At 40.5% G+C, this 16,062-nt stretch overlaps 1 protein-coding gene across 1 annotated transcript in view; it reads left to right on the top strand.

Moving 5' to 3' along the window:
* Positions 1-16,062, top strand: part of pstpip2 (proline-serine-threonine phosphatase interacting protein 2) — a 117,506-nt gene that overhangs the window by 25,947 nt on the left and 75,497 nt on the right. Inside the window, exon 2 of the mRNA XM_052010294.1 lies at positions 11,819-11,919. Within this exon, the coding sequence (XP_051866254.1) occupies positions 11,819-11,919 (101 nt within the window). The remainder of the gene's footprint in view (positions 1-11,818; positions 11,920-16,062) is intronic.

Genomic DNA, 16,062 nt, shown 5'->3' with positions numbered 1-16,062 from the left:
AGAATAATCATGCTGGAGGTATTGCTGCCTATCCTCACTGATTGTGGTCTGTTGGTTAGAAAGTCAAGGATCCAGTTACAGAGGGAGGTGTTGAGTCCTAGGTCTCGGAGTTTGGTGATAAGCTTGCTTGGGATTATTGTATTGAAGGCAGAGCTGTAGTCAATAAACAATAGTTATATTAAATGATGTCAGAGGTATAGTTGCAAATTTGCTGATGGCACAAAGATAGGCAGGAGTGTAAGTTGTGTAGAGGATTTAAGGAGGCTACAAAGGGATATAGATAGGTTAAATGAATAGGCAAAGAACTGGCAAATAGAATATAATATGGTAAAATGTGAAATTGTCCATTTTGGCATTAAAAATAAAAAGAAAAAAGCCTATCATCAAAATGATATATTGCAGAGTTCTGAGATGCAGTGGGATTGGGGTGTCCTAGTGCACAATCTGCAGAAGTCTAGGGAACACTTGTGAAAGCTGATGGAATGTATTCATTGGAGCAAAGAACTGCTGATGCAGGAAATCTGAAACAAAATTAGAGAAAGCATTCAGCAGACCAAGCAGCATACATGGGAGAGGAACAGTCAACCAGTGAACATTATAGGTCAAGGACCCTCCCTCAGAACAGAAAATGTTATAAAACAAGCATGTTTTAACTTTCAGAGAGGAGAGATAGAACAGAAGGTGTATCTGTAATAGGGTGCAGACCAAAGTTGTCAAAGTAACAATTAATTTAAAAACACCAGTTTAAGATGGAAAAGAAAATAAGAAACAGATTGAAACAGAAGAACGTTGTTGTTTATTATGGGAGAAATAGCATATAGTGGTAGGGAGGTTATGCTCCCAATTAAATCGGGCATTGGTGGGATCACATCAGCAGTCCTGTGTACAATATTGGTCTCCTTATTTTAGGCAGGATATTAATGCTTTGGAAGTAGTTCAGGGAAGGATTACTAGACTGATATGTAGAATGAGTGGGTTGTCTTATGAGAAGTTTGGACAGGCTACACTGGTATAAGTATATAGGAACATAAGAAATAAGAGTAGGTCATTTGAACCTGCTCTATAATTCCAGCCATTTCTGTTTTCAGTGACTGAGCCTCCAGAGCTCACCACCCACTGAGCGAAGAAATATATCCTCATCTCAGCCCTAAATGATGAGCAAGAAACAAACTGCTGGAGGAACTCAGTGGGTCAGGTAGCGTCTATGGAGGCAGAGGGGTATTCGACATTTAGGGTTGAGACCGTGCCCAAGGACTGATTCTGAGATGGTGACTTATTCTGAGGTGATGATCCCTGGTTCTAGACTCCTCAACCACCCATCTTCCCTACAGCCAGCCTGTTGAGCCCTGTAAGAATTTTCCAAGTTTGAATGACATCTCCTCTCTTTTTAATCTCAAGAGATTACATGCCCAGTTAACTCAACATCTCCTCGTTTGGCAAACTAGCCATCCCTGGAGCCAGTCCAGTGAACATTCTCCATGACTGGTATATCCTTGTTTCTGTAAGGAGAGCAAAACCATATACATTATTCCAGCTGTGGTCTCACCAAAGCCCTATCTGAGCCTGAGAATTTTGAGGAAAGTTCAATTTTGCATATCTCATTGGTGGCTTCAGCATTCTATTAAATTTCATTTATGCTAATATGAACATTTTTGCCTATGAGCTGTGTTGTTTTCAGGCAAAGGATATCCAAACTCTTTGTGGACCAAAGACACACTGATGAGACCGAATACTATTATCAAATAAGAAAGAGTTGCCAGTATTGAAGTTTCTTACCCTCCAATGTCTGTGACCGGTTCAACGTTGTTAGTACTAGGTGCTTAGTTAATACTTAGTACTCTGCAAGTTTTTCATTAATTTTTTGTTCTGTTTGGACCAGCTGATCTTTTAGCTCTGATGTGGTATAGAGGTGGGGCTAAAGCTATCACAAGGATGTAGGTAAAAGCCATCCAGAATGTTAGGTTTTCATTGTGAAATATGATGAGGGTTTCTCCTTGTATTATGAAATGCCACCACCGAATGTTGTAGAGGTTTTACTTAACCAGAACAATGAGAAGTAACAGGAAGCAGAAAATGTTCACTATACAAACACTTTTTCCGTTTTAAGCTTTAGTCTAATGCTTGTCTGCCACATGTAACCATCTGAACTGTTGTAGACATTTAGTAAGAATGTCAGCTGTTGGGATCTGAAATTTCAAATTATAATTACACAAAAGGAAACATGCAGTTGGAACAAAAGCAAATGTAATTCAGAAACTTGTCTGGTTTATGTTGTGCAATAAAGTTTGGCAGCCTTCCCTTTTGGAATTGTTTTACTTCCTTCAGTTTGTTAGATTGCAGAATGATAGTATATTTGTTCTTCAGGCTCTTATTTTTGGCACCTGAATGAAATGTATCAGGTTAAAACTTTCAAATACCTCCTTGAAGAATACAGTTTGGACACAACTTCTTTGGACCTGTTCAAATGTTTTATCTATTTAGTCCAGTGTTCCTTTGACTTTGATTGCAACTCTGCAGTGGTTGAGCTCTAAGTCTATCAAGATTCCAAGATAACTTGCAAGAAAAGATTGTCCAAAGGAATGACATTGCAGAGCGAGTAGTGAAAGTAATCTTGCAGTCTTCAAAGTACAAGGTTTAAATTACAAATTTTGAACATAAGGGACAAAAATACTTGGCATAAAACACATTCAAAATACTGCAAATGCTGAAAATTTTAAAAAGAGAGATTTTCTGCAAGCCAGGCAGTTTCTGTGAAGTTCTGATGGAAGCTATCAAAGTCAAATATTAATTCCACTTCTCTCCCCACCAATACTACCTGACTTGCTGAATATTTCCAGCATTTTGTATTTTCAGTATCGGTGGAGGTGCCATACCTTGTGGTCTATGACGTCTCATCTGATTCTTTCTCATCTGATGCTTTACTCATCAGAACTCTCATCAGTAAGTTTGCGGATGTCACGAAATTAGGAGGTGTTGTTGATAGTGAAGAAGATTATCATAGATTACAGGGGGATCTTTATCAGTTAGGGAAGTGGGCTGAGGAGTGGCAAATAGATTTCAATACAGCCTAGTGTGAACTGATACATTTTGCAAAGTCAAACCAGTGTAGGGTATACTATGACTGGTAGGGCACTGGGGAGTGTAATGGAACAGAGGGACCTAGGAATACAAGTGCATAGATTGTTGAAAGCAGCGTCACAGGTAGACAATGTGGTGAAGTAGGTGTTTACCGTGCTGGCCTTCATCAGTCAGGGCACTGAGTATATGAGTTGGGACATTATGTTGCAGTTGTATAAGTCACTGGTGAGGCCACACTTGGAGTACTCTGTACAGTTTTGGTCACCTTGTTATAGGAAAGATGTTATTAAACTAGAAAGAGTGCAGAAAAGATTGAGTATGTTGCCAGGACTAGAAGGCCTGACTTATAGGGAGAGGTTGGCTGGGTCTTTATTCCTTGGAAGGTAGGAGAATGAGGGACAACCTTACAGAAGTGTTTAAAATTATGAGAGGCATAGATAAGGTGGGCGGTAACAGTCTTTTCCCCAGAGTGGGGGAGTCTGAAACTCGGGGGCATAGGTTTAGGATGAGAGGGGAAAGATTTAAAAGGGACCTGAGGGGCAACTTTTTCACCCAGAGGGAGGTGAGTATATGGAATGAGCTGCGAGAGGAAGTGGTTGAGGCAGGTATGATTTAAGAAACACTTAGATAGGTACATGGAGGGGTGGGGCTTAGAGCGATATGGGCTGAATGCAGGAAATTGGGACTAGCTGGTTGGGTACCATGGTTGGCATGGACTGGTTGGGCCGAAGGGCCTGTATCCGTGCTGTATTGCTCTGACCCTGACTTGATTCCAAGTTGATTGATTAGCATTAATAGATCATAATCTAAGAACATAAATAAAAGAAGCCATTCAGCATCTTATGCACGCTTTGCCTTTAAGTAAGGTTATGGTTGACCTTTTAACTTGGCTCCATTTTCCTGCACCTACCCATAACCCTTGGTTTCCTTGACATCTGAAAATCTTTTGATCTCTATCTTGAATACACTGAGCAACTGACTCTCCACAGCCCCTTCTGACAGAGAATTTCAAAGATTCACTACCTTCTGGGTAGAGGAATCTCTTCATCTCAGTCTAAAGAGGATGACCTCTCATTTTGAGACTGTGACTCCTGGTTCTGGGCAATTGTAGTAAGATGTTTTGGCTCTTATTCTCAGAATGTACCATTTGTTTCCGAGTTGCTTGTTGTACCTACATATTCTATCTGCCATGTCCTTGCCATTCACCTAACCTGTCTCTTTCCCCCAAACCCCCTCTGTGTCCTCTAAACAGCCTACATTGCCCAGCTAGTTTAGTGTCATTCGCAAACTTTGGGTATTATGCTTGATCCTCTCGACTAATTCCTTGCTCTGGATTGTGAACAGCTGGGGCCCCAGCACTGATCTGTGTGGAACCCTACTAGTCACAGCCGCTCGACTGGAAAATGAGCCATTTATTCTTTCTTACCGTCTTCTATCTGTTAATCAGTCTTCAATCCATGTCGGTATGTTGTCTCCCAATACCATGTGCTCTCATTCTGTATAATAGAGTCAACAGTTGGCATCTTATCAAAAGCCATCTGGAAGTCCGAATACATCACATTGACTGCTCACTCTTGCCTACTCTGCTAGTTGCACCCTCCAAAGAGCTCTCGGATTTATCAAACACTATTTCCCTTTCATAAATCCAGTTTTACACTCCCCGGGCCTACTATTATTTTGTAAGCTGCTCCGTTGCTGCTTTAATAATAGATTACAGCATTTTCCCTCCTGTTGATAGAAAGCAGGAATAGTTTCCCTCTCTCCCTCTGATTTTAAACAGTGGTGTTACATTTGCTCCCTTCCCAATCAGTGGAATTTTTAGAATCTTTGGACGTTTGGAAAATGTGTTTCCTCCATCTCCTTATCCACCTGCTTCAAAACCCTATGATGCAGGTCACTAAATCCTGGGAATTTATTGCCTTTTGGTCTCATTCATTTCTTCAATACTTTTTTATAAACTATTGTTTACATCTTTGAGCTTTTCATTCTAGACCTGTAGTTTTCAACTATTTGCTACCTGTTTCATATCTGTCAATGTAGTTTCCCAATCTATTGTAGCCAACTCATGCCCCATACCTTCATAGTTAGCTTTATTGGGATTTGAGACCAAAGTTGCGGACTAGACTAAATCACTTTAAATTTTACATAAAACACTATTGCGTTGTGACCACTATACCCAAGAGACTTCAGAATGACCAAACTGTCAATTAACCCTTTCTTGTTGCACTAGAAGGATCTAAAGATAGCCAGTTCCCTTGTTGGCTCATCAATGTACTGACTTGGGAAACTGTCTCTTGTATACTCCAATTGATTCTGCTTCTTGCTACTAGTCCAGTTTCCTATCCAGGTTGACAATTTGCCTTTAATTCCATGAACTTCAACTTTAGCTAACAGTATCTTTTTCAGTGGTTTCATTGGATACTGTATATTCTGGAAGTTCACATAAACAACATCCATAGATATCTGCTTGATCATTACTTTGATTTATCCCTGCACCAATGTCATGAGCTGGTCTTTGTCATTTAATTACAATGCAGAAACAAGTTCCACTGGAAATCCAGTGATATAACTTATATGTTGTCTCACTGATTTGTATCTAAGTCTGGATCTTTCTATACTTGGAATATATTTCTAAAATGCTTCATGTGGACTAAGGAACAACAAGGGCAAATGTCCAACTTGGTTCTGTGTTCTGTTAGTTGGGAACCTTGCCATTGAACCAGTCTAAGCTGGCATTTATGCTCCACACGAGGCTTCTCTTACTACCCCATCTTGCATCATATCTTTCTATTCCTCTTTCTGTCATGAACTTGTCAAACTTCCTTTGTTTAAAAGAAAAACAAGATATTTTCTCAATAACATCACATGCCATTCCAGCATGGTCTGTATATTCTTATTTCATAGAACATAGGCTAGTACAGCACTGACAGGCCATTCGGCCCACGATGTTGTACAGATCTTGATGCCAATTTATACTAAATGTCTTCCTCTTGTGTATCATCCATATCCCTCCATTCCCTTCATATTCATGTGTCCATCTAAAAGCCTCTTAAACTCCACCAAACTGCCTGCTTTCCACTGCTACCCCTGATGACCTATTCCAGGCACCTGCCACTCTCTGCAAAGAAAAAAAACAATTTACTCCTCACGTCACCTTTAAACTCCCCCCCCCCCCCCCCCCCCCCCACTGCCCCCCTCTCTAACCTTCAAAGCATGTCCTCTGATGTTTGACATTTCTACCCTGGGGAAAAAATTTCCGACTGTCTACCCTATCTATTGCTCTCATAATTTTAAAAACCTCTATCAGGTCTCCCCTCAGCCTTCAACACCACAGGGAAAACAACCCAACCTTGTTCAACCTTTCCTTATAGCTCATACCCTCTAACCAGGCAGCATCCTGGTAAGCCTCTTCTGCACCCTCTCCACAGTCTCCACATCTTTCCTATAATGGGGTGACCAGAACTGCACACAATACACCAAGTGTGGTATGACTGAAGTTTTGTATAGCTGCAGCATGACTTCCTTAATCTTACACTCAACACCCCTACCAATGAAGGCAAGCATGCCATTCGCCTTCTTTACCACCTTATCCACTTGCATAGCCACTTTCAGTGAACTATGGACCTGGGCCCCAAGATCTCTCTGGACCTCAATGCTATTAAGGGGCCTACCATTAACTGTATACTTTCTCTTTTCATTTGACCTCCCAAAGTGCAACACCTCACACTTGCCCAGGTTAAACTCCATCTGCCACTTCTCTCTCCATATCTGTAACTAATTTACATCCCGCTGTATTCTTTGATAGTCCTTTACATTGTCCACAACTCCACCAATCTTGGTGTCATCTGCAAATTTACTAATCCACCCATCTACATTTTCATCCAAATCATTGATATACATCACAAACAACAGAGGTCCCAGCACCAATCCTTGTGGAACACCACTGGTCAAGGACTTCCAGCCAGCATAACAGCCTTCCACCCCTACTGTCTTCTATGGGCAAGCCAGTTCTGAATTGAAACTTGCAATTCACCCTGGGTCCCATTCATCTTTATCTTCTGAATCAACCTACCATGAGGGACCTTATCAAATGCCTTAATAAAGTCCATGTAGATAATGTCCACATGCTCCCTTGCCGCCGCCTCAAAAAAAAACTCAATCAAGTTTGAAAGGCATGACTTGCCCTGCACACAGCCATGCTGACTGTCCCTAAGCAGGCCATGTCTTTCCAAATGTGCGTAAATCCTATCCTTCGGTATCCCCTCCAATAACTTCCCTACCACTGACGCGAGACTCAGTGGTCTATAATTACCTGGGATATCCCTCTTTTCCTTCTTGCACAAAGGCACATTTGCTACTCTCCAGTCCTCTGGGACCTTGCCTGTTGCTAGTGAGAACACAAACATATTTGTCAAAGCCCCTGCAGTCTCCTCACTTGTTTCTTTCAATATTCTGGGATATATGCCATCAGCCCCTGGGGACTTATCCACCTTAATGCTTTTCAGAAGACCCAGCACTACCTCCTCCTAAATTTCAAAATGTCCCAGCACATTAGCATGCCCCACTCTGTTTCTACTCTATCCAAATCCTTCTCGGTAAAATTGACACAAAGTACTCATTTAGTACCTCAGCCACTTGCTCTGACTCCAAGCACAAATTCCCTCCTTTATCCTTGAGTGGACCTACCCTCTCCTTAGTTATCGTCTTTTCTTAATACAAGTATAAAAAGCCTTGGGATTCTCCTTGATCCTGCTCACCAAGGACATTTCATGGCCCCTTTGGCCTTCCTAATTGCCTGCTTGAGCACCACCTGGGATTTATTAATAACTGTTTATCCTTGTGGCCTCTGGTTTAGATTCTCTCACAACTGGAAACTTTCCCTCCAATTCTTCACAACCACTGATATTTGTGGAATTTTAATTTTCAGTCTTCTGGTCTTTTAAAACAAAAACATGCTTTTTCCATACTCTCAACTCTTTACCCAGTCCATTGCTTGTTGCCTGATTCTAGATGCCCTGATGTTTATAATAAGTCTGGTGTATGATACATTCTCAAAAGCTTTTTCAAAATGAAATGCATAACATCTTCTATGTTCCCTTTGTATACCCTGTTCATGACCACTTTTGGAAGAATTACTTTTCTGCTTCGTAGTTCATTATCCTGTGCCACTTCTTAAAGTTCTTGGCATCTTATTTTCTTTATACCAGTAACTGACTTTACTGATTTAAGATTTTAAAAAAAATCATTTTAAGCAGGATTCTGCATTGTCCACCGAGGACATCTTCAAGACGTGGTGCCTCAAAAAAGCGGCATCCACATTAAGGACCCTCACCACCCGGGACATGCCCTCTTCACATTACTACCATTGGGGAGGAGGTGTAAGGGTCTGAAGACCCACAATCAATGTTTCAGGAACAGCTTCTGCCCCTTCGCCATCAGATTTATAGACAGTCCATGAACCCATGAACACGACCTCGATGTTCCTCTTTTGCACTATTTATTTATTATAACTTGCTGTAATTTTTATGTCCTTATGTCTTGCACTGCACTGCCGTCGCAAAACAACAAATTTCACGAAATATGTCGGTGATAATAAACCTGATTCTGATTGTTCAGAAACGTTTTGATAAAATGCAAAGCAGGACTTGTGTGTTTGTAAAATGTAGATGTACTGTAAAAATACACCACTGGTTTTCTTTTCTTCCTTCCTTTCATCTGACCACGTTGGAGTATATTTGGGTCTGATGGCGAACCAAGTGTTGGACTTCTTGCCCTGGGAGTGGAGTTAGGAAAGAGTTTGAGAAGCAGAACCTCCTGTGTTACTTCCAATGGAAGGTGCTGGCAGACAGAGAGACAGTAAGATGGATAAATAGGTGCTGAGAGAAATGGTGCAAGGGGAGGGGGTTTAGATTCCTGGGGCACCACTCCTGGGAGAGGATGGGTTGTACCTCAATAGACCAAGACCAATGTCCTAGCGGGAGATTTATTAGAGCTGTAGGGAAAACTTAAACTATTTCGGGCAGTACAACAGCATAGCTAGTAGAACTGCTGCCTCACAGCTCAGGCAACCTGATCCTGACATCTGGTACCTTGTGTGTGAGGTTTGCACGTTCTCCCCGTGACTGCCTGGGTTTTCTCCAGCTGCTCTGGTTTTATCCCATGCCTCAACAACGTGGGTTGGGAGGTTAATTGGCCACTGTAAATTGCCCCTAGTCAATAAGTGAGTGGCAGAAGCTGGAGGGAGTTAATGGGAATGTGGAGAAATAAAAATGGTTAGGGTAGGTGTAATGTAAAAATGGGTGCTTGATGGTCGGTGTGGATTCAACAGTCCGAAGAGCCTGATTCCATGCTGTTTCTCTCTATGATTCTATGACCCTAATTCAGCCAAGTGATGGGCTCTGGGAAGTAGCGCTGATGGGAAGAAAGGTATACAAAGTAGAAACAAATATTCCTGGTACAAGAAATAATACAATTTTAGACTGGAGTAAACTGAAAGTGAGTGCAAAGACGTTTGCAAACAAGGTTGGAGAGCTGGAGGTGAAAATGACTACTCAAGATTTTGATGTTGTGGAATTGGGGGGGATAAAAAGCAGAGCTGAACACCAACTATTCCTGGGTACAAGCTGTTCAGTAAAGACAGAAGGGAGGAAAGGAGGGGTGTTACTGGTCTACTGGGAGTACACTGTAGCTTGCCAACTAGTGGGGAAAAATATCCAGGAGCAGATTTGCACAGCAAGATAGAACTCTGACTCTAATATGAAAGGAAAAGAGTGGAGGGAGTTTCTCCCCCAGTATATTGGTAAATTGGTTTATTATTGTCACTTGTGCAGAATTACAGTGAAAAACCTTGTTTTGCATGCCATCCATACAGATCAATTCATTACAACAGTGTATTGAGGTAGTGCAAAGTAAAACAATAACAGAATGTAGAATAAAGTGTTACTGTTACAGAGAAAGTGAAGTACAGGCGGACAGTAAGGTGCAAGGCCATAACGAGGTAGATTGAGGTCAAGAGCCCATCTTATTGTACTAGGGGACTGTTCAATAGTCTTGTAACAGCGGGATAGAAGCTGTCTTTGAGCCTGGTGGTACATGCTTTCAAGCTTTTGAATCTTCTGCCTAATGGGAGGGGGCAGAAGAGAAAATGTCCAGTTTGGGTGGGGTCTTTGGTTATGCTGGCTGCTTTACCAAGGCAGCGAGAGGTATAGACAGAGTCCATGGAGGGGAGGCTGGTGTCTGTGATGTGCTGAGCTGTGTCCACAATTCTGCAGTTTCTTGCAGTCCCGGGCAGAGCAGTTGCCGTACCAGGCCGTGATGCATCCAGGTAGGATGCTTTCTGTGGTGTGTCGATTAAAAGTTGGTGAGAGTCAAAGATTTGATTTTCAATAATAAAAATTAGGAATAGTTGTTACCTGCGCTAGTGTGGATAGACAGAGAGCTGGCATCGACTTAGTCAGAGTTCTATAATACAGAATCAGGCCTTTTGGCCTAACTCTTCAATGCCAGCCGTGGTGTCTTCCAGAGCTGGTCCCATTTATCTGCATGTGGCCCATATCCTGATTTTTTAAAAGCAAATTCTGTTTAGTTAGTTTAACTTTTTTTTAAATGAGGGAGATGTGGTTAATCTGGTGTATTTATAGACTTTCAAAAGGCATTTGTTAAAATGCCGCACAATGGGCTTGTCATCAAGATTGAATCGGATGGAATAAAAAGGGATCAAAAAAATTGGTTAAGTGACAGGAACAGAATAGTAGTGAACAGTTTTTTTGGACAAGAGGGAAATGTACAATGGTCTGTCCCAGGGATCGGTTCCATTTGCTTTTCTTAATTGTAAGGAGGATAGTAATAGACTTCAAAAGGAAGTGAACAGATCGGTGAAATGAACAGAAGTGTCAGATGAGATTTAACACAGAAAAATGTTAAGTGTTATGAATTGGGAGAGGCAATTTAAACGAGGGCTCAATTCTAACAGGGTATAGGAACAGAGAGATCTGGGGTATGTGTGAATAAATTATTGACAGTGGGTTAAAGCAAAAACAAATTGGTTAGAAAAACATGGCTTTATAGTGCAAGTCACTTCCTTTGCGATGTGCTTGATATGGCTGAAAAATCTCGCACTGGTACTTTGTCTCCCCACACGCACTTGATACCTCAGCTTGGTGTTGAAAATGTATATCAAGCTTATTCAGAGCTGCATGGTTCTGGGTGTTCAGCTGCCTAGTTGTAGACCTATAGCAGCTGTTGTACTGGGCCAATCTGTCACCAAAACGTAAGTAGATTAGATAAATCCAGAAAGCAGTTAAGGAAGTTATGTGCGTGATACTTGCTGTTTTCACTAACCTCATGTCACTGACCTCTGTCTCGTCACACCATCACCAAACTCCTTCACCAGGTGTGAATTCAGTATAAACAGGAGAGAAGCCACTGTAAAGGTAGATCATTACCTGATTTTGTGGGTGAAACATTTCAGCAGGTGGGCTGCTTGAACAGAACTAGCCTGCCTGTCAGCTATTCATGGCTTAACATCTGTTTCTTTAGTCAATGGGGCTACTGATATGTGATGGCCATATAGCAGTAACACAGAGGGAAAGATAGTTTGGAGGAAGGATTAAAATTCAACTGTTTCAATCACTTTGAAAATAGATTTATTTTTAAAATGCTATCCCCTGTAAAGAGCACGTTTGTCTTTTTTTTTTTCCCCCCCAGTTCCAATTATTTTGCATTTCTCTTCTGCTTCCAGAGTACAGACATAACCAGCACTGTTGGCTATGACAATCTGATTCAGCACATGAATGATGGACGGAAAACCTGCAAAGAGTTGGAGGATTTTATCAAACAGAGGTGGGCCTTTGAGATTTACATTTGTACATTTGGGTTGTGGATTTGAGGCTGCATTTAATAATGGAGCAGGGGGTATTGGTATTGGTTTATTATTGTCACTTGTACCGAGGTACAGTGAAAAGCTTGTCTTGCAAACCGATCGTACAGGTCAATTCATTACACAGTGCAATTACGTTGAGTTAGTACAGAGTGCATTGATGTAGTACAGGTAAAAACAATAACAGTACAAAGTGTCACAGCTACAGAGAAAGTGCAGTGCAATAAGGTGCAAGGTCACAACAAGGTAGATCGTGGGGTCAAAGTCCATCTCATTGTATAAGGGAGCTGTTCAATTGTCTTATCACAGTGGGATAGAAGTTGTCCTTAAGTCTGGTGGTACGTGCCCTCAAGCTCCTGTATCTTCTACCCGATGGAAGAGGAGAGAAGAGAGAATGTCCTGGGTGGGTGGGGACTTTGATTATGCTGGCTGCTTCACCAAGACAACGAGAGGTAAAGACAGAGTCCAAGGTGGGGAGGATGGTGTCAATGATGTGCTGGGCTGTGTCCACAACTCTCTGCAGTTTCTTGCGGTCCTGGGCAGAGCAGTTGCCGTACCAAGCCGTGATACATCCAGGTAGGATGCTTTCTATGGTGCATCGATAAAAGTTGGTGAGAGTCAAAGGGGATAAAACAAATTTCTTTAGCCTCCTGAGGAAGTAGAGGCGCTGGTGAGCTTTCTTGGCCATGGCATCTACGTGATTCGACCAGGACAGGCTGTTGGTGATGTTCACTCCCAGGAACTTGAAGCTGTCAACCCTCTCGACCTCAGCACCATTGATGTAGACAGGTGCATGTACACTGCCCCCTTTCCTGAAGTCAATGACCAGCTCTTTTGTATTGTTGACATTGAGGGCAAGGTTGTTGTCATGACACCATTCCACTAAGCTCTCTATCTCCTTCCTGTACTCCGACTCATTGCTGTTTGAGATACGGCCTACAACAGTGGTATCATCTGCAAACTTGTAGATGGAGTTAGAGTCATGAGTATATAGGGAGTAGAGTAGAGGGCTGAGGACGCGGGGAGGGTACAAGGGAGAGACTGGCTGGTGGGAACAAGGAAGAATGTAACAGTGCAAAGTGCTTGCTTGTGCTCGATTCTCACCAGCTGTTATCTCAACAGGCACCTTTCTTTATAACAGCCATGATGCTACCTGACGACTGGGACCCTTTAATCAATGTTACACAACATTCACAAGCTGCTGATAGCATTTTGACAGTAGGCAGCTTACTTGGTAAAACCTGTTGGGAAGAAACTGCTGCAGTATGGGACTGACTAGATTTTGTGATCATGACTCCAGAGTGGGACGAAGACCCTGCCTCCCCTCTCAGCAGTGTGCCCTACTTTGGAGTGACACTGGTATTGGTTTATTATTGTCACTTGCACCGAGGTACAGTGAAAAACTTGTCTTGCATACCAATCATACAGATCAATTCATTACACAGTGCAGTTACATTGAGTTAGTACAAAGTGCATTGATGTAGTACAGGTAAAAACAATAACAGTACAGAGTAAAGTGTCACAGCTACAGAGAAAGTGCAGTGCAATAAGGTGCAAGGTCGCAATAAGGTGCAAGGTCACAATAAGGTAGATCGTGAGGTCAAAGTCCATCTCATTGTATAAGGGAACCGTTCAATAGTCTTATCACAGTGGGGTAGAAGCTGTCCTTAAGTCTGGTGGTATGTGCCCTCGGGCTCCTGTATCTTCTACACAACTCTCTGCAGTTTCTTGCAGTCCTGGGCAGAGCAGTTGCCGTACCTAGCTGTGATGCATCCAGATAGGATGCTTTCTATGGTGCATCGATAAAAGCATTTTAGAATTCATTTTCACTGAAGTATGGAAAGCTCAGACCAGCTTTAATAGACGTTTTCAGTAGTAGGAAGGATCTAGGTGCCTTAAATGAGGCCATTCTGTTTATTTGACTGGAGTAATGAGGCACCATTAATTTAAAATCTGACAAAGGGTGACCGAAGGTTGGTAAACTTGGAGAGAGTGGTTAAAGTACAGAGGGCTCATAAGTACTTCAGTAACTGTGAAGCAGTTTGTGATGCCTTGAAGCAGTGAAAGGTGTTTACCCAAAGGTCCTTGTATCGTTTAACACTAGAACATCAGAACATGTATTTTCTTTCTTTCTTTTTCAATCTTTTTATTAGTTTTCAAATTAATACAGATTAATATATCAATGTTTATACATGTAATACAAAGAGATCAGGAGAACAATCATGACATGGATAATCATAAAGAACAATAAAGTATAAAAAAATCTGTAAATCCAACGATCTGTTAGTGAATGAATATAATATAAAAGAAAAAGATTTATTATAAAATATAAAAGAGAGAAAAAAAATCCCCAAAACAATAAGAAAAATTATAAACAATATATCAAACCAAACTAAGCTAAAGAAAAAAAAATTTAAAAAAAAACTGGACTAAAATTTCTCAATAGTAACAGAGCAATATTATGTCGTCAAGTCTGTTCCTCTAAATTGAAAGGTTATTATAAGGGGATCTATATCATGTGAAAATATTGAATAAATGGACTCCAAGCTTCCTCAAATTTAAGTGAAGGATCAACAGTACCACTCCTAATTTTTTCCAAGTTTAAACATGATATAGTTTGAGAGAACCATTGAAAAGTAGTAGGGGCTATTGGATCCTTCCAGTTCAGCAAAATGGATCGTTTGGCCATTAATGTAACAAAGGCAATCATACGGTTAGCGGAGGCAGATAGATGGCCAGATTCTATCCTTGGTAAACCAAAAATTGCAGTGATAGGGTGAGGTTGTAAATCAATCTTCAATACATTTGAAATAATGTTAAAAATATCTTTCCAATATTTTTCCAAAAGAGGACAGGACCAAAACAAGTGACAAAGAAGCCACATTTGATTTACATCTGTCACATATAGGATTTATATGGTGATAAAAACGAGCTAGCTTATCTTTTGACATATGGGTCCTGTGAACTACCTTAAACTGTATCAAAGAATGTCTGGCACACATTGAAGATGTATTAACTAAATGAAGAATTTTCTTCCAAGTCTCTGTGGGTATAGTTGTCTGGAGTTCACTTTCCCATTCATTCTTAATTTTGTCCAGTGGTTCTGAAATAATTTTCATAATTAAATCATAAATTATTGCTATCAAGCCCTTCTGACAAGGATTAAAACCAAAAATTTTTTCTGTAATATCAGTTTTGTAAGGTGTGGGAAAAGAGATTATAGTAGCTTTTAAAAAATTTCTAATTTGCAAGTATCAAAAAAAAGTGTGATCTAGGCAAATTGTATTTATTAGACAATTGTTCAAAAGATGGAAAACAGTTATCAATGAATAAATCACAAAAACATACTATTCCCTTCCTTTTCCATATGAAAAAAGCTGAGTCAACTCTGGATGGATGAAAGAAAAAATTAGATTGAATGGGACTTGATAGATTAAATTTATTCAATCCAAAAAATTTACGGAATTGGAACCATATTCGTATTGTATGTTTAACAATTGGGTTAATCATATGTTTACTTAATTTGGTAAGTGCAAAAGGGAGTGGGGCTCCTAAAATAGAAACTAATGAAAATTCAAGTACTGATTGGGACTCAAGGTGTATCCATTTGGGGCATTGAATTACATCTGAATCTTGTACCCAAAAAATTAAATATCTAATATTGATTGCCCAATAATATAATCTAAAGTTAGGCAAGGCCATACCACCATCCTTTTTTAGTTTTTGTAAATATTTCTTACTTAGCCTTGGGTTTTTATTCTGCCAAATATATGAAAAAAATTTTAGAATCAATACTGTCAAAAAAAGATTTTGGAACAAAAGTTGGAATCGCTTGAAATAAATATAAAAATTTTGGTAAAATATTCATCTTAACCGCATTAATTCGGCCTACCAATGATAGAGACAGTGGGGACCATTTAGTAAATAAATGTATAACATGATCAATTAAAGACAGTAGATTAGCTTTAAATAAGTCTTTATGTCTCTTAGTAATTTTAACACCTAAATACATAAAATAGTCAGTTACCAATCTAAAAGGTAAGAACATGTATTTTAACCAGAGGAAGATGTGAAGGTTCAGGGAGCAATAGCAGGACAATGGAGTC

The sequence above is a fragment of the Pristis pectinata genome, chromosome 2 (assembly GCF_009764475.1).
Source record: "Pristis pectinata isolate sPriPec2 chromosome 2, sPriPec2.1.pri, whole genome shotgun sequence".
Classification (NCBI taxonomy): domain Eukaryota; kingdom Metazoa; phylum Chordata; class Chondrichthyes; order Rhinopristiformes; family Pristidae; genus Pristis; species Pristis pectinata.
Note: the sequence above shows the minus strand (reverse complement) of the source record. Positions and strands in the feature narration are given on the sequence as shown.